Source organism: Euphorbia lathyris, chromosome 5 (genome assembly GCF_963576675.1).
Source record: "Euphorbia lathyris chromosome 5, ddEupLath1.1, whole genome shotgun sequence".
NCBI lineage: Eukaryota > Viridiplantae > Streptophyta > Magnoliopsida > Malpighiales > Euphorbiaceae > Euphorbia > Euphorbia lathyris.
Genome location: NC_088914.1, coordinates 9668739 through 9688095, shown reverse-complemented (window position 1 = coordinate 9688095; position 19357 = coordinate 9668739). Strand labels below are relative to the sequence as shown.

The following is a 19357-nucleotide window of genomic DNA, read 5'->3' as shown; positions in this document are numbered from 1 at the left end:
TTTATTGTTCTTTGACAAGTTTCTTCTTTTCTTTTCAATTCTTACATCAAAATTTTTATTTTTCCATCCATAGCATAATCAAGTAATCAGTCTGTAGAATGCATTCTAGCTAAGATGGAAGCTTTTTAAGGAAATCTTAGTCCTCAGCTAGCTGAGACCATGACTATCAAATAAGCTTTAAATTAAATTAAGATGCATCGGCCCAGTGAGAAAATTCGAATTCAGTCGGATTGTCTCGTCATAACCAAGGCAATTCAAATGGATTTAGAAGATCCTTCGTATTTAATTGACATTATTCCTGATCATATTAATTTATATTCGGGGTGAGTGGCCATGTCCACCACCATTTCTTAGCAATATTCTTTCATCTGATTTAAGTTAATAAAACTTAGCATTATTTCAAAAAAAAAAAAAAAAAAAAAAAAAACCATGAATAGTCTTAATGATTCGCTTCAGTTCATGCTAAACATGGAAATAAATAAATTTAAAATGTTGTCAAAGACAGCTTCAAATCCAATGAGTAGAAAACTAAAGGATACAGATTTCAAGCAAAGTAAATTAAAAAAACATAGGGGAGAATAATATATAGGAGGAAGAGTCTAATAATGTGTTTATACCATGTTTAAATTGTAAAGTTTATTAAACACTAAATTGTACAAAATCAGGTAATAATTTATAAATAAAATGGATTTTCACCATCAAAAATGAAAAAATGGTGTTCCATCAACTCTGGAAATTTCATTTTTATTCAAGTATGGTTAAAAATGTTTTGTATTAATGCCTAAAAGAGGAAATAATTGGTTGAAAGAGGAACAGTGGTGGCAGCAGCACAAGTCAAAACCTCACCATCTGCTGTAACTGTATATGTTTCTGGATCAACTTTGATATCTGGAAGAGCATCATTTAACTTCATGTCCAGTTTTGTTAGTTTCCTAACATTCCCCACTGCTTCTACTCTTTTATCGAGTCGGTACTCCGCTTTTACTCCATTATCTGCAGCTACCTGTTCGCAGTAAAACAAAGCATGCTAAGATTAGACCTGTTCACTGACCCGGATCCGTCCGGGTTCATCATAAAAAGTTCGAATTTGAACAACATTTTTATGTTGTCAATCTGGCCCCATACTGAAAACACAACACACATATGGTAGTTTATCATCTATGAAGGCGGTGTCGGACTCTCCAGACACGGGGACTCGCCAGGGACACGGCCGCACTCACACCCAACACGGAAAAACCCTCGTCAAAGGGGTACAAACGCTCTCTCAACAACTGTTTTCGCCTTATAAAAGACTGGAACGTGACACTTTGCTTAACTGGAACGTAACACTTTGCTTAACGGAAAGGAGCTCCTAACAGCTCTAACCAATAACTTGGTGTTATATGACAAATATACTAGTGCTTTAATTTTAGAATTCTTATATCAAAATACATAAAGTTTTTTAAAGAAAAAATAGGGATAAGGATCAATTTAGACTCTAAAGTTTTTGAAGAAGTTTAGATTTAGCCCTAACGTATGAAAATATGCAAATTTAACCCTAACTTTTCCAAGCAAGATCAGTTTTAGTCATACATTACTGAAAATTTAATAATACTGGTTTGACTGTTATTTAACTGTCACACTAACACATTAAACATTTTAGTGACTTTGACAAAAAAAAGTTGTGGCAGACTTAATTATTAGCATTTTAACACGTTTTTTGTAATCGTGTTAGTAGCACATCAAATATCTTAGACATAGATGTGACAGATAAATAACAGTCAAACCAATATTTTCAAATTTTCGGTAACAGGCTAAAATTGATCTTACTTGAAAAAACGTATCGTTTTGTAAGTTAGGGCTAAATCTGCACTTCACTAAAAACGTTAGTGTCAAATTTGGCTCTTATCCCATAAAAATATCATATAGGTGGATTAGATATATAGACTTGCATAGCAGGGCTGAGCAGGGCCTACTACCAAGCATTTTATGAAAACTCGCCCGCTCAAAACTCAGCCAATCCAGCCCATGAATAAGTCTAACTAAAATAAATGCACACACAAACATTAGAGAAAAAGAGAGATGAGGGAAAATTCTGAATGATCTCGGTCCATATGAAGCCGACCAATGAAAAGTGGACACATACTCATATTGCTTACATGTCCTGTCCATTTTTCATTGGTTTTGTCCATGTAAATCGGAGCCATTGCAGAATTTCTATGAGAGAGAGAGAGATCATGCCTTGCTGACAAAAGCAATGGAGTTAGCACTTCCAGCCTTGCCAAATGCTCCAAACATAGGCCTTGAAATCACCTGCAGCAGCAGCAGCAGCTCATATGTTTAACTGAAGTTGAAGATAATGCTCTTAAGTTTTGCATTTTCATGTAAAAGAAATATGCGAAACTCCATATCTCGTCATGATCCACAGAAGAATTAAAATTTAGGTTTAATATATCAAAAGCCCCCTATACTTGGCTAAATAATCCGATATTGCCCCCTGAACATTGGAGATATCTCATTAGCCCTTTGAACTTGTTTAAAATGACCTATTAGTCCTGAACTTGCATGAAATGATATTCGCTTCAGCTTAAAATCTCCACTTTGCTCTTCCACATAGGACTTGGGGGGTTCATCATGTTACTTTAAACAAGTTTAGGGACCAATCAGATTATTTGGCCAAGTACAGAGGCCCTTTGGCTTAATATATCAGGAGCTCCTGAACTTACAGAGTGTCTCATTAGCCCCTGAACTTACTTAAAGTGAGATGATTAACTCCCTATGTTTACGTGCCAGAACAAGAGTGGATTTTGATAAATTGAAAAGTATACCACTTTATGCAAGTTCAGGGGCGAATAATATATCACTGTAAGCAATTTCTATAGGCCAATTAGACATTTTAAACAAATTCAGGCGCAGGTCACTTTAAGCAAGTTTAAAGGGTTAACAAGACACTAAGTAAGTTCATGCTGCTTTTTGGACCAAGTTGAAGGGGCTCAAGATGCATTAAGCGTAAAATTTAAGAGAAACTAAGAACTATCCTGATGAGTTTTTAACAAAGCCAAATGGGGAATAGTAAATTACCGGTTCAGGTGTGGGGATGCTTGCATTTGGATCACCCATGTCTGCCCAAGCAATTACACCACCTTTAATCACCAATTCTGGTTTTGCCCCAAAGAAAGCTGGCTTCCATATTACAAGATCAGCAAATTTTCCTTCCTGTAGGAGTTCATATATTAAAACAAAGCAAGATGCCAAATCGGTTTTTGTGTCAGTTATAAAGTTTGATGAATTAGACATTAGTAGCTTCTCAATGCTATTATGAAGGCCAGAAATACAGACTGTCCCCAAATTTTCGAGGTTCGTTTCATTACTGTCACTATCACATAGTAAGATGAGTGTGTGTTGTACATGCGTCAAGTGCGTCCAAAAAGCTCTTCAACTTCAATTAAATTTCACAAAAACTAAATTCGGCTAATTCCAGTCAATTACTCTCAACTACTGACCTGTCATTCTATTTCTAATAAACGTTGACACTCCAATTAGTCCGAATTTGAACTTCAGCATTCTCAGCTAGTGGTTCTTAGGCTTTAAGTATCTTCATTAGTACGCCAAGTCAGCAATCTGATGAGGAATTGACCGAAGTTAGACACATTTAGTTTTTGTGAAATTTCAAAATTTTTGTTGCGTGACCTGAAATTTTGAGGCTAACAATCGATGCTTTTAAGTCGCACTTTTAAGAATTTTAATCAGATAAACCGAGGCACAAAAACAATGAACGTCGGACAGTGGCATACCTCAACTGAACCAATCAAGTTGGCAAACCCATTTGCTAATGCTGGGTTTATAGTGTACTTAGAAATGTACCGTTTGATCCGGAAGTTGTCATTATCTGATTCTCCAATGCCAATTGTTCCCCTTTGTGATTTCATCTTATGAGCAGTTTGCCAAGTTCTGCATATGACCTGGTAAGGAAAGAAGGCCTTAGTCCTGAATAACTACTGAAATATAAAAAATAAAAACAATAAAAGTTAGAAGATGGAGATTAAGAAATGCTCTAATTTCACCTCTCCAATGCGGCCCATAGCTTGTGAATCAGAGGAAATGATACTGATTGCCCCCATATCATGCAATATGTCCTCTGCAGCAATCGTTTCCGCCCTTATCCGTGACTCTGCAAAAGCTACATCTTCTGGAATGTCTTTATCAAGATGATGACAGACCATCTGCAAGCATCAACCTAAATAGATTGAGAAAAACAATATATGTATTGTCAGAGATTAATATAAGATCTATGATTGGGCCATAACTATCAGCTTGAGCTTTTAGTTCAATTGGTTCCATGACATGGTATCAGAGCCTCTAGGATCAAACGGTCGAGGGTTCAAGTCCTGACAACCTCATTAATGTGTTATGAGCCTGTGTTGTGCACCCTACAAGCCCAAGGGGCATTTGCGTGTGGGGGTGTGTCAGAGATTAATATAAGATCTATGATTGGGCCATAACTATCAGCTTGAGCTTTTAGTTCAATTGGTTCCATGACATGTATAGATTATAAAGCATCATGTGTCATACATTTGGGATCGTACTTTACCAGCATATCAAGATGTTCATCAATTGTATTGGAAGTAAAAGGCCGAGTAGGATTTGTTGATGACGGTATGACATTTTTTACACCACATACTCTGATAATATCTGGAGCATGACCACCTCCGGCACCTTCACTGCCAAATAAGGCACCAATTTTAACAGCAAATAACAATGAGATTAAAAAATTTCCCTAGAAAGGGAAGTAAGTACAGATACTTCAGCTAATCATATTGGCAAGTTATGACAAAAATTCAACAATATTTAGTTGGCAAGACATGTTATTAGGTCCTGAAAATTTTCGCATTTTGATGATTGAGCCTATGTATTCTTATTTTTATTGATTGAGCACCTTCCACAGATGAAAGTATACTAATAGTAAAATAAAAATGAGCTTATATACTTCAAAATAGACCAATTCAAAGTGAGTGATATTACCTGTGATAAGTATGTATAGTTCTCTCTTTAAATGCAGCAATTGTGTGTTCCACAAATCCGGATTCATTCAAGGTGTCAGTGTGGATATTAACCTGCCAAAATCAAACAACGAAAACAAAGATATATCAAAGCTTCAAGTGTTCAATCAGACTATCCGTTTTCCTTTTCAAGTAACAGACCTGCACGTCGTATTCTTCTGCAACATTTAAACAGTTGTCTATTGCAGCAGGAGTAGTTCCCCAGTCCTCATGCAGTTTTAGCCCCATTGCCCCAGCCTTGATTATTTCATATAGCTCATCAGGTTTGGAAGCATTGCCCTATAAACAAAAAGATAAGTATAGCAAATTAGGTACGAGGAGGTAGGGTCTATTCAATTCACAACTTCAGCCGTTCGGCAAAATTGCAATGTCCACATAAGATACCCATTTGTAATACTAATAATGAAGGAAATTATACAGATGAAAACATGTAAGCATACTTTTCCAGTGAACCCAAAATTTAGAGGCAGGTCATCAGTAGATTGCAGCATCAATTTCATGTGTGATGGAGAAGGAGTACAGGTAGTTGCACGTGTCCCATGAGAAGGTCCTGTTCCGCCTCCCACAAGTGTTGTAATGCCTACATTTGTACGAAAGCTTTGGAATAAATATGTGCTACATATTTGTTATAGTATACATAGCTAGCCGTAATAGAGGAATTCTAAGGAGCAATTATAGGATTGGTATATTTGTCCATTTCCTACCCTCATTCTCATATATAAACTTTTTACCTTTCAATACATAAAATGGAGCAGTTTTCTCCCAAAATAACATGCTATCGGAGCCTAGTTGAGCTTCTGGGTTTCGTTGTCTGAGTTGAGTTTCTCATATTAAATATGTTTTTCCTATATTTTTTTTTTCTTTTTTTTGGGGGGGAGGGGGGTTCTACCCCCAGAGAGCAGGCACTTTTGGGTCTTCCCTAGAAAGAAGGCACATTCGGGTGTGCCACATTCACGTAGCCAGTTTCAGGTTACCCTAGAGAACAGCCACACTAACTCTACTTTTTCTAGAGATGGTGTTTAGTCTCTCACCACATCTCAGCCTTCAGTCATTTTTGGTCTCGTCTCTGGATTCCTAGTGTTAATCTCCAGTTACTTCATTTGGTCTCATCTCACCTAACAACTAGTTCATGTCTTTACCAAAGCTTTGTCGGGTTACCTATATCTAACCTGTGACAAGCTAGACATGATTGTTGTCTATACTCCAACTTGAGGATGAGTTTTATAGGATGAACATATGTGAACATAGCTAGCTGTAATAGAAGAAATTTAAGGAGCAATTATAGGATTAGTATATTTCCTATTCTCATTCTTGTATATAAACTCTTTATCTTTCAATATATGAGATGGAAAAAATTTCTCCCAAAATAGCAATATTTTAGTGTATATGTTAAATTATATCTGACCCGTGCAACTTGTTAAAAGGTTGTTTTGTTTACAAGTAAAAGTGGTAAAAAGTACTTCAAGTTCTGCAGCTCACCACTTGATATTGCCTCATAAGCCAGTTGAGGGCATATGAAGTGCACGTGACAATCGATAGCCCCTGCCGTCACAATCATTCCTTCACTAGCAATAACCTCAGTGTTGACCTAATTGCACGTATATCTCATTAACTCAATGTTAACCCAATAATAAAAAGAAGACGACGAAGCATGTTCAAAATGCACTAATAATTTAACATTCAAACTACCCCAATAATCATATCAGCATTCATGATATCTGGGTTTCCTGCTTTTCCAATGGCAGCAATATAACCACCTTTGATACCTATATCTGCCTTGTAGATTCCGCTATAATCAATGATCACAGCATTTGTAATGACAGTATCAAGAGATTCGCCCGGTCGGTGTCCGCTCGACTGGCCCATTCCATCCCTAATAACTTTCCCACCTCCAAAAACGCACTCGTCCCCATATATAGCAAAATCTTTTTCAACTTCAGCATAGAGATTGGTATCACCTAGCTTAATTTTGTCACCAGTAGTAGGGCCATATATGTTAGCATATGCCTCCCGAGAAACAACAGTGGTAAAAGCAGGATCTTCTCCAGCTACACCCTCTCTGCAAAAGATCAGTTCTAAAATTACACTGATTGATGAAGTATCCAAAATCCTCTTCATGACACATGATAAGATTGATGAATTTTTTATTTGAACCTAGCATTTTCTTCTTCCTGATGCCCAAATCTTCTCACGTCTATAGTTTCTGCTACTGCTGTATGATTGGCGGGATCAACTGGACCATCAACTATGCCATTTCCTCCCCTGATCACCTTTTTTCCTCCAATACTTACAAGGATAACACTTTTGCATTCTCCGGGCTGCAAAAAAAATGGATATGTTGACAAGAAGGTAATGTACTAAAATGCAATCTACTAACGTTACTACTCGATATACCATCTTACGAAACCAGAATCATATTTTACTTCTTTGCTGGCACCAGAATCTAATATATCGAGATATATAATATCTAATATAATAGCAGGCTAGTAAAGAAAAACCGGTGCGACACATACGTACAACATGATGGAACAATTGCACTTGAGTGGGAATCAAGAAAATGCTATAATTAGTAAGGTTATAGAGTTCAACCTCAAATCGTGTAGCTGTTCCTGCTGGTATGTTCAGGCGCATGCCATATGCTTTCATTCTATCAAAATGCAGAGAAGGGTTTGTTTCAATGAAATGATAGTGGCTGCCTACCTGAAACAATGCTAGATTATAAAAACAACAAATTAAGAAGGGGCCATTAAAGCCACACATAACAGTTATTGTGTATAAGAAGGATTTTCAGGAAAAAAAAAAGAAAAAAAAAAGAAGAATGCTCAAATTAACAAGTTAAAAAATAATAATAATAATAATAATAAAAAGAACACCTGAATTGGTCTGTCTCCCTTGTTAATGACTTTCAGAATTACTGCCTTCCTTCCGCGATTAAGTATAATATCTCCATTTCCAAAGATAATGACACCTGGAATTTCATTGTCTTGTATTCGAGAAAACTTGTCGAGTGAAGGAACTGCAAAATTTATTGATTCCCATCATTTTTTGTTGGATGCTCTGTTTAAAAGACTTCCTTATATTTCTTACTTTATCCAACCTTCATGCAAGAGGTGAACTAATATACCATACCATAGAAATGTAATGCCCTAACATTGCAACCTAAGGTAAACACTTACTAGGAAGAAAGGAACCATGTAAAGCTAGCTCCAAGTTTCCATTTTCACTGGCAATGGCGTCATGAACCGTGATCAACTTGGTCCCATCAGGAAATGTCCCTTCAACCTACATATAATTTCAAATGATAAATCAATTGCAAAACCTTTTGTGTTAAAAAAGAGAATTGTTAGAAATTGGATCGATGTTGACTATAACAAGCTTGACATGTGATAGAGAATGTGATTGATAATGTGAACATGAGAATTAAGGGCAATAATGGAATAGAAGTGATACATAGACTAGGGTTAGCTGGAGTTTGTTATATTAGAAGCTTATATATAGATCAGTTAGGAAGTGGAAGGGTATTCAGGAATTCAGTTTAGGAATCGGCATTTGGCTTGGGAGGAGAGGTTCTCTCCTTAGGCTAGTACAGGAGAGAGTTCTTTTGTATTAGATCATCCTTTTCATTGTTCTTTAGTTATCAATTTCTCTATTATCAATAATATAAATTCTTATTTCTTCATATTAGTGTTTATTGATCTGAGTTTGTGTTTGAGTTTCCATTTACATGTGGAACATCAAATCAGACATGAAATCACAAGAACAAGAGATTTATGTGGTTCGACTATTTTTGCCTACATTCACGGGCGAGAAGGAGCACATTATTCATTAGTAATCGGCAAATTGGTACACCAATAAAGAAATCTCATCATTTACCCAAGTCCCTAACTCCCAAATCCATGAGACCTGACAATACCCGAAAGCTCACACATATGCATATCCCAAGAGCACAAACTCCAAAACTCTCACCGCAAAAAAAAAAAAAAAAATTTAAAATAAGCAAACAACCCTTGCTTATATTGCCCTAAAGTTATAAACCTTTTCCAATTACGATTCACTTTAAAGAGCAAATTTTCAATTCCTATTCTAATTAGGAAAATCAAACTAAATAGGATTCTAATCATACCTTTAATTGTGTACTTTTACAGTAGTCTGCAAATGGTATAGGTGTGTTCCCCAAAGTGTCATCCACTTTTTGGTTATAGTTTATACTTGAATTGGAAAAAAAGGAAAAGAAACGAAAAACACAGGAATTTAGCCTCTTCGAAGTAAATTCTACATCAATCTAGCACTTCCTATTCACATATCTATGCTTAAAACAATTTAATATTAGCATTATACATAAAAGGAACTGCTGAGTTAATAACAGGGATTCCATACTAGCTACAATAACTAACTTATAAAGCTTATTATACCTGCACAGTATCCAAAAGGTGCCGAACGGCTGGAAGAACTTGTCTCCTGCCAATGAAAGCAGCCAGTTATTTTAAGAAAACTATAAGCTAGCAATTCCGATACTCCTCCCATCAATTCAACATAGAAACAGAAATGCAGAATAATTCGATTAAGCACATACTCATTGTAATCCAATCATTTCAAAAACATAAACAGCATTAAATTCATCCAAGTTACATCATCATATAAAATCTGTACCTTCCGAGAAACTGTTTCCCAATATTCATCAATTCTGCCACTGATTTATCACCATCACGAACGAACTCCAAAATCTAGATCAAAATAAGCAAAGATTAAGTACAATCCCTAAACGTTAAGATGAAAAACCACAAATCTATGACAAGAAAGCTAACCTGAGTCGCAATAAGAGCAATAGATTCAGTGTAATTGAGCTTGAGTCCACGAGCGAGACGCTTCTGGGCAAGAAAACCAGCGTTGTGGAGACCTAATTTCTCCACCTCTCTCGGTGCTAATTTCATTTTTTTTTTTCAAATCTTCTGAGCTTTTAAGTCTCGCTCTTTCAAATCAAGTCAAAGGAACTATGACATTCACTAATACTGAAATCGATCAAAATGATTGATCGGAAAGGATGGAGAACAGAGGAAGGGAAACTGGAGATAGTAATGAAGATGAGAGCTTATACTGTGTTTGTGTCTATGGAAGTTGGAATCCACGATTCAGATACTTCATAATTTATGAAGTCACTGTACTAACAACTTTTGTCTTTCTCTCTTAAAACATATTTTATTGGGAAAATTACAAAATTGGGTAAAATGTGAGAACCATTTACATATTTAGACCATTTTTCCAATCAATTATCTATCTAGACTATATTTTATAACTTTCCTAAAATACCCCAATCTTTCATTTTTCCCTTCCCCTTCATCTTCCAAATCCACGATTTCTCTTCCCCTACCAGACCCGTTAACGATTCAATCTCGGTTTTACCAGTATCAGCTCGATACCCATTTCGCTCCTATACGCAGCAGGTTGCACATCAGTATCAGCAAAAACAGCAGATAAATTTTCAGGCAGGATTAGTGGATCCGAAACAGAGAAAAGGAACAATACCAGGAACAACATACTTCCTTGGAGTCTATTCCGTAAGGCTCGAACTTGTAGAAAGCTTCTAGTTTGAAAATGAAAGAAAGTAGAAAGCGGAGCAGTTGCAGTAATGCTTTCACCATTGTTATGATCTGAATGTTACATCTCACTTCGCATATTGTGCAATATGCGAAGCATATTGCGAATTTGCGAAGTAAAATCATTCGCATATTGTGCAATATGCGAAGCATATTGCGAATTTGCGAAGTAAAATTATTCTTCTAATTAGCATATTGCGAATTTGCGAAGTAAAATCGATTTTGCTAATTAGCATATTGCGAATTCGCGAAGTAAAAGTCATATATGCGAAGTCATACGGAATAGAAAATGAAAAAGACTAAAAATTTTCTAAGTGTCATATATACATGAAGGGTATTTTTGGAAAGTTACAAAATATAGTCTAGATAGGTAATGGATTGAAAAAATGGTCTAAATATGTAAATGGGTCTCCCATTTTACCCAATTTTGTAATTTTCCCTATTTTATTTTATTAATAAATTGGAGTAAATTACATCCATAGCCACTTAACTTTACACATTTTAACATTGTGGCACTGAACTTCAATTTTTAATGATATAGTCAGATTCATTATGCTCAAACATGAGCCGATCGTTCGTTAGGGACGGTTTATAGATCATAAAATTCCCACAAATGGAATGAGAAGTGGGTATTTTTTAACACCAGTGGTCATTCAACGTCTCAAAATAAAGAATTCAATGAGTTAATAATATTCTAAGAAATTTTGATTTTTAAAAAATTTTGTTTTAAACACATTTACTATGAAACTACATTTTTTATTTTCCAAAATCATAATTTTTTGCAGTTTTCCCTCTAAAAATTTACTTTATTTTCTAACCAAACAACATCTAAATAACTTTAAAACAAAAAATTTCAAGAATTAAAGTTCTTTAGAATATCATTAACTCTTTGAATTCTTTATTTTGAAACGTTGAGTGGCCACCGGTGTTAAAAACTGTAAAAATCAGTGGTAATACTGTTAAGAAATAAAATTCAGTGGTCATAATGTTTTTTTTTATAGTAATACTAATATTTCATTAAATCATAACATTGGAAGTACATAAGAGACCAGTAAGGAATAAAACCTTACATACATATAGGCTAAGCCTAATACAAAGTCCACGTGGGCAAGAAAATGACTATTAAAAGCAAAAAAATGACTATTAAAAGCAAAAGAAGCCATTAAAGGTACATTAAAAACAACCAACATTTGAACCATACATAGATCGTAACTCCAAATTCGCTGCAAAGCAACTGTAGTCCAATCTCCAGTCTTTGAACCATTCTGAAACTTCGGATCTAAGTCATTTCTTTTGCAACCACGTAGATCCAGTGATCTACGGATAAAATCTACCGTTTCTGTCCTTGCTAAAACAGAAAAGGTTACAAAAACAAAGAGATTAGCCAAAAGACGCAGTTCAAACGGATTCAGATCTACGATAAACTATATAAGATCCAACTAAACAAACTGACACAAACAAAAGAAAAATAACAACGAGAACAGAAAATAAAACACGGTGGGAGGAGGAAGAAGGAAGACAATCTTCCTTCTTCCTCCTCAACGAGACAGCAGCGGAGAGGAAGGTAGACGAGGTGACGGCGGTTTAAGAAGGGTGGGGGAGAAGAAGAAACAGAAAGTGGAGGAGGAGGGAGGCGAGATCTGGAAAAGAGAAAGGAAAGGAGCGTGTTCAGTGGTCATAATGTTAAAATGAATAAAGCTTAGTGGTCATGGATATAATTTACCCTAATAAGTTGAATCCTCGGTAAAATTGTTTTCATGGACTCTGGAATTGTACGACTAGGATAGTGTAATGTTTTGGACGAAGTGGAAATTCTAATAAATTGATTAAATTTAATTTTAATATTTTCAAGTAAAATATGGAAAATTTGAAAAAAAAGTAATTGAATAATCATTATATGGACCTTTTAGTATGTTTTACTTATTGTTTGTTATTTTGAGTTGGAAAAAACTGTTTTTCAAATACTACTTTTCAAATGTAAAAAGCAAACAGCAGGTCACTTACCAAACACTTAAAACTTTCTTTTTTAAAGTGAAAAATGTAAACAACATCATGAAAAAGAGCAACCAACCCTCCTAAATTAAATAAACTCAAATCAGATTTTCAAATTTTCGATAATATAAGATTAAAGTTGATTTTATTTAGGTTCCTATAGTCTATACAAACCCTCCAACCGGTGGTGGTTCGCGTAGGTATTAATTCACCTTCGTCATTCCTTACAACAGTTATGCCTCCCTTTTTAGGTACACAATGGATTGGACTAACCCATTCACTATCCGAGATCGGATAAATGATTCCATTGTCTAAAAGTTTAGTAATCTCATTTTTGACTACTTCTTTCATGTTGGGATTTAAACGTCTTTGCCTATCCGCTTTAGGTGGCTTATCTTCTTCTAAGTGAATTCTATGCATTATGATGCTAGGATTAATTCCTTTTAAGTCTGAAATTTGTCAACCCATACTTCCTATCCTATTTCTAACAACTTCTTTCAATTTTTCTTCTTGATCATTTGTTAATTTGTTAGAGATAATTATAGATAGAGAATCGCCTTCGCCTAAGAAAGCGTACCTCAAATGACTGGGTAATTCTTTAAGTTCTAATTTAGGGGGTATTACAATCGAAGGCGGAACTGGTCCATTTTCTCGAATCAAAGGCTCTGGGTCCTTATCTTCTAATTCCTCACCCATTATAGGTTCTATTATTTCGTCATTTTGAATAACGTCATTGACACATTCTTCAACTAAATCAAGTTTCATACAAGTGAATTCCTCCATAGGATATTTCATCGCTTTGTTCATATCAAACTCGATCTTATCTTCTCCTATCCTCAAAACTACTTTCCCTTCCGACACATCAACTAGAGCACGTCCTGTGTTCATAAACGGTCTACCAAAAATTAGTGGACAATTAACGTCATATGCAAAATCTAATATAACAAAATCGGTAGGAAAAATAAATTTATTGACTTTAACTAAAACATCCTCAATTATACCATATGGTCTCTTAGTGGTTTGATCCGCTAATTGCAAAACCATATTGGTACGTTTGATATCTTCTTCTAAACCTAACTTGTTAAAAATAGACAACGGCATTAAATTTATACTTGCTCCTAAATCACAAAGACAACTTGGGAATTCAATATCTCCCAACTTACACGGAATGGTAAAACATCCGGGATCTTTGAATTTAGTGGGCAAATTACTTGACACAATTGAACTACAATCTTCAGTTAGCGAAATAGATGAAATTCCTTCCCAATTGATTTTCTTTGAAATTAAATCCTTTAAAAACTTACCATAGTTAGGAATTTGCGCGATTGCATCCATGAATGTCAAGTTAATGTGCAAATTTTTAAGTTTATCCAAAAACATTAAAAGTTGTTTGTCATAGTCCTTATTTCGGACTTTGTGCGGAAAAGGTGGTTTGGGTACAAAAGTTTTTGTACTTAAGTCAATTGGTGAACTTTTTGTGTTTAAGATATCTTCTCTGGACTTTGGTAAATCAGTTCCTGGTAATGTTGCATCTCCGGGCATTTCCGGACCTAGATAATTTTTCCCTGAACGAAGAGTGATAGCCTTTACCTGCTCTTTCGGATTTTCTTCCGTACGGCTGGAAAGACTTCCCTCTTTTCGGAATGGAATTGATTTAGCAAGTTGACCAATTTGGACCTCCAAATTATGGATGCTAGATGAGTGGTTTTTAATAAGTTGATCGAATTTATTTTCGATCCGTTTAAAACCATCGTCGTGATTACTTATTTTTCCACTGATAGCATCTATGAATTTGTCAATTTTAGAAGATAAAGTGCTAATCGTATCTCTTGACTGATTTTGATAATTACTTGTACGATTTTGATTAGCACTTGCATTATTATTATCTTTCCAGTTAAAGTTAGGATGATTCCTCCATCCAGAATTATAAGTATTAGAATAAGAATTATTAGTTTGGTTTTGCCCTTGGACAAAATTTACATGTTCGATCTCACTCATATTTTCATAATCCACATCCGTTTGGATTGGATTACCATTTGTATCGCATGGTGCCATAAACCTATCAATTTTGTGCGACAAAGCAGAAAATAGGGCTTGTAACATCGCGACTGGATCAAGTTCCACTATACCTTTAACTGATGATGAGGCTGAGGATGATGGTTTCGCCACCGGTATATGTCCATGTTCCGCGGGCCACATACTGCTGTTGATTGCCATTTCCTCCAAAAGTTCTCTTGCTTGGGCTGATGTCTTCTTCATAAATAGCCCTCCCGACATAGCATCTAATGAACCTCTAGTTGTAGGGTTTGGTCCATTGTAAAATGTTTGCATTAAAATTTCAGCGGGTAATTGGTGGTGTGGGCATAAACGTTGAAGTTCTTTGAAACGTTCCCAAGATCTTATAAAGAGTTTCATTATCATTTTGAGAAAAAGATGTTAACTCTTTTATGACTCTTGCAGTTTTTGCTAAAGGAAAATATTTTGATAAAAAAAAGCTTGGGCTAATTGTTCCCAAGTTGCAAACGTTGCGCCTGGCATCGAAGTTAACCACTCTTTGGCTCTATCCTTCAAAGTGAAAGGAAAAAGTCGAAGTTTGATTGCTTCGGCAATCACATCTGGGATTTTAAAAGTGTCACAAATTTCAAGGAAATTTGTCAAATGGGTGTTAGGATTTTCGTTAGGTAACCCGTAAAATGTTACATTATTTTGCAACATATTAAGCAAAGCTGGCTTAATTTCAATTTGGTTTGCGGTGATTCTGGGTCTAACGATACTATTGGTTACACCGGCCACACCTGGCCTAGCGTAATCCATAAGTGTTGGTGGATCTGCCATTTTTTCCGGCTCGGTATGTGTTTTTGATGGAGTTTGTTTTTGTTTTTCTTGTTTTTCTTGTTCTTTCTAATGGTTTTTTCAATTTCTGGGTCTATAGGGTCTGGTACAATGCCTGAACTTCAAGAACTGCACATGAACTTGAAATCTTGCACGAACCGAAACTACCTACAAAACAGAATTTGAAAAATAAATAAATTAGTAAATTAAAATTAATAAATTACAAAAGTTAAAATAAGTATGTTTAAACCTAGATTCGAAATAAAACACGAAAAATCTAAAATTTTGTTAAAAATTTTGACGTTCCCCGGCAACGGCGCCAAAAACTTGTTGAGCGATTTCCGCAAGTGCACGGTATACGCTTGTAGTAATAAAAGATATCGAACCCATAGGGAACGCTTTTTAACTAAAAACTTATTTAATTCAGTTTTATTCACGTCTTTAGGTTTAACTAAAGAAAATCGTTTAATTGGTTGTATTGGTTTGGATAAATTAGGATTAGATGAGAATATTATATTGAACTTTAGAGAACAATTCTGTCTTGAGATTTTGATTACAAGACAGACGTTTTCGTATTTGGAATAAATCAAAAGTATAAAACTTATTTTCACTAAGCAAAGAAAGCAACTATAACTTTGGTAAGATTATGAACATGTAATAATACAAGAATTTATGCAATTAAATGGCTTTGAACCGTAGAAATCTCTCTGGGTCGGAGCAGATTTCTACCTAAATCAAATTAGTATTTTATATCTGATAAGCCGCAGTCACAATTGTTGGTCCCTTATAACGTGACAAGTTAGTTCCAAGGGGGGGACAGGAACTATTTAAAAATTTGTCCGTTGAGGCTGACTTCTTTTTCTATGAAAAGGTTTGCACAGCGTTACTAAGTAGATTCAAGACACAAGCTTAGTCAACTTGTGACTAAGTCTGCTTCTTTACTTGAGTCAGGAAATAGCACTTAGAGTCTATTCCTGAACTCAGCTTCTTAGTAAACTTAACTCAGCGTGAGTTCTTTACTTAGTCAGTTTTATAGCAAGCAATGTATATCAAAGGAGTTTAAGGGTTAGAAAGATATTACTCAGCAGACTTATCCTGGTTTGGCCTCTCCGCCTATGTCCAGTCTCCGGAACTCGTTCCGAGCTTTTTGAATTCTCTACTGAGCTCTTTAAAGGTAGAGCATGAAACCTTTTACAAATAGAAGCTGAGTATAACAAGAGTACCTTCCTCTATACCTCTACTCACTCCTATATCTACGCTGAGTACTATAACCGAGTACTCAGCCTCTCCTTTCTATTCTTCTAGAAATGATAAAGTGTTTGTCCTAAACAACGATTGCTAAGACACTTTAGATGATTGGAAATCACTCTAGACTTTTACACAATAATATGGAAATTGGTGTAAGGTATTTGCTTTGCTTTTCTCACAGAATCTTCGAGTATGAATTTGGTCAGCGTTTTGACAACTTGAAGTTCTGTGTTGATTGAAGCAAATGGATGGCCTTTATATAGATACACTTGAGGCACCTGGTCATTTCGAATTTCGAAATAACCGTTGGAGGGAAACGGCTTCATGTCGTTGTCACTCTGGGCGTGCTCAGCGTCGTTGGCCAATAGGATTCTTGCATCTTCTGTCTTCGTCAGTCTTTGGCAGAATGTTTCGCCATTTAAGGAAAAGTCCACGAGACAGCTTTCTGCGCCTTCTGAACTTTTTCCAAAGTAGAAATACTTTGTCAAGAAGTTGAACATTGTCTGACGCTGTCCAGACTGCTTTGTCGTCCAACTCAGCAACTTCTCCTTGAAGCTTTTGCCACGAAGGCTTCTCGATCCTTCTCTTGCTGAGTCGTCGTTTTAGTTGATACGGCTTCGTTTTGAACTCTTAAGCTGAATGGTGTTGATGTGTTGACTTGGGCTTGACTTCCACTTTATGGGCCTTTGGGCTTTTTAATCTCAATGTCTTATACACAATTAAACTCAACATTGAACAAACACATTAGTGTAAATAAATCAAAGCATTTTAAATTTAATGTGTTAGAATATTTTTATCATTACTTAAATAATTTTGTCAAATCAAAATCATGTGGAAAGGTGTTTCAACAAACTCCCCCATTTTGATGTTGGCAAAAATATTCAGTCGAAGAACTCAGTGTTGAGTTCCCCCATGATAGTTGACCTTAGTTTATCAAATAACTCCCCCGTAAGGTTGAGCTACTGACTTAGTTTTACTCTAAACATTTCAAGGTTTAATTGAGTAAGTCTGAGGTCAGTTTTCAGAGATAGGTCAGCTCATGGAACATATTCTATTTAACTCAGTTTTACGCGGAAGGTTTAAATATCAGAGAGCGCTGAGTATGCTTTGTTCAATGAGTTTTAGTCAACATGCATGATCAACACAACAAACATATCATCAATTAATATAGGCAGTAAAGCATAGTTGATTGAATGAAGATGCGTTTTAACAAATTATATCAATCACTTAAGTAAGCATCGCACAAAAGTAGTCAGTATGAATGAGATAGAGATGCATATAATTTGTTTTGAATTTAAAGTCAGCACAATACAAAAAGAAATAGATATAAGGGTTCAGCAACAAAAGCTATCCTAGACAGTAAAAGTTAAGCTACTTTTGTTTCCCCTTGCCCTTGTGTTGCTGCTGACTAACTGAGGCTTGTTGAGTTCTTGGGGCTTGTTCTTTCTCCCCCGTTTTGCCATCATCAGGTTTGGGAATGAAAGTGGCTTCAATTGCAGCTTGAGTGAGGCGCTGAGAAAATGCCTTAAGCTTTTTCGTGCTCTCATTCATTCCATCGAAGATAGGAACACCATCATCCACAATGGATCGAGGAATTCCAATAGATGCAGCACTCAGCATACTCAAGACAACGGCTTGAGACTTGCCAATCCAGTGCATGGTTTCAGTGAGCATGGCAAAGGCTTGATGAAACATCTTGAGCAATGAGGAGTCATAATACTCACGCTGATCATTGATTTTGCGCACATTGCTGAAAGTTGCTCGAGAATACTTGAGCATCTCGTTAGTTTTAAGCTCGTCAGTTGCCATCTCTTGTCTGTTTAAGTTCAGCAGACGCACAGCTTCACTGATTTGCTCAATGGAGCATTGAGAGGAGTTGGAAAGCTGGTGATTGGTTTTCTCTTGCTCGATGTGAAGCTGGCTGAAGAGATTATGTACTTCGGCGGAAGTGGCATATGCCGAGTTCGCAGCTGACAGTTGATGAAACTCCCTTTGTAGTGAGTTTATATGGTTGACCATGGTCAGCTGGAGTTCGGCCAGCTTCAGTATAGAGTCCTGCCTGGGCTGTTGAGATTGTAGTGTAGTCATGACACTCAGAAGATCCTTCATACCTTTGATTTCTGTAAGAAGCTGAATGATAGACGAAAATGGAGTTGTCTCAACAGAGGTAGATTCAGCGGCATTGGCACTTTGTTGATGGAGGTCCTGGATGAGAGCATGAGCTGAGCCAACAATTCTTCGACCAGACTCAGAGGCAATGAGATAGCTAAAGGATCCATCCTGTGTTGGTCCAGATGCCGAAGGTGGAGTAGAACCGGATAAGGGCAATGTTTGGTTCTGCTCATTATTGGAAGGCCCAGCATTGTCAGCGGCTGGCCTGGTATTAGTATTGTCAGTGGAAACTGACTGAATTTGAGTCTACTCATTTAGATAGGGAAGTGAAGGATCGGCAGAAAGAGTTGCTTGCTCAGTGTCAGGCTGAAGCTGAGTAGGTGATGGAAGGTTTGGAAGTTCAGTGTCCACCTGAGCAGGAAATTCCTTAGCTTGCTCAACAGTTTGAGGAGCGGAATCTTCGAGCACTTGCTCGGTATTGCTTTGGTCGGCATGTTCCTTTCGAGAAACAGAGTCTTGATTTTCTTCAGACTCTGGTTG

The 19357-nt window shown here is 36.2% G+C and overlaps 1 protein-coding gene and 1 non-coding gene across 5 annotated transcripts; one reads left to right on the top strand and one right to left on the bottom strand.

Moving 5' to 3' along the window:
• Positions 1 to 586: 586 nt before the first annotated feature.
• On the bottom strand, positions 587 to 10173 carry LOC136229419 (urease). Of its 4 annotated transcripts, XM_066018185.1 has the most exons (18): positions 9845 to 10173; positions 9690 to 9763; positions 9452 to 9497; positions 8216 to 8321; positions 7913 to 8055; positions 7629 to 7739; positions 7194 to 7357; positions 6729 to 7098; positions 6519 to 6627; positions 5480 to 5619; positions 5181 to 5318; positions 5002 to 5093; positions 4571 to 4700; positions 4044 to 4202; positions 3774 to 3941; positions 3061 to 3195; positions 2221 to 2292; positions 587 to 1003 (listed from the first exon to the last, which is right to left on the bottom strand). In XM_066018185.1, exons 1-18 carry the CDS (start codon positions 9968 to 9970, stop codon positions 782 to 784), a joined length of 2505 nt encoding a protein of 834 aa, XP_065874257.1. In that variant the 5' UTR covers positions 9971 to 10173; the 3' UTR covers positions 587 to 781. The 4 variants fall into 4 exon arrangements, 1 of the variants encoding a protein (XP_065874257.1); XR_010689104.1 differs by lacking the exons at positions 587 to 1003; positions 2221 to 2292 and adding an exon at positions 3483 to 3600; XR_010689105.1 differs by lacking the exons at positions 587 to 1003; positions 2221 to 2292 and adding an exon at positions 3483 to 3600 and having other exon boundaries at positions 3844 to 3941.
• A 4799-nt stretch (positions 10174 to 14972) lies between these two features.
• Positions 14973 to 15080, top strand: LOC136231643 (small nucleolar RNA R71). Its single transcript, XR_010690012.1, has one exon. It is a non-coding gene; the product is annotated as a small nucleolar RNA R71 (small nucleolar RNA).
• Positions 15081 to 19357: the final 4277 nt, after the last annotated feature.

Excerpts from the sequence above, each read along its gene's own strand:
- LOC136229419 (XM_066018185.1), bottom strand. The coding sequence starts at position 9,970 with ATGAAATTAGCACCGAGAGAGGTGGAGAAATTAGGTCTCCACAACGCT. Across the intron at positions 7,740-7,912 it reads AGGGAGACAGACCAATTCAG|GTAGGCAGCCACTATCATTT; the intron begins GTGTTCTTTTTA and ends GCATTGTTTCAG. Across the intron at positions 3,942-4,043 it reads CTATGGGCCGCATTGGAGAG|GTCATATGCAGAACTTGGCA; the intron begins GTGAAATTAGAG and ends TTTCCTTACCAG.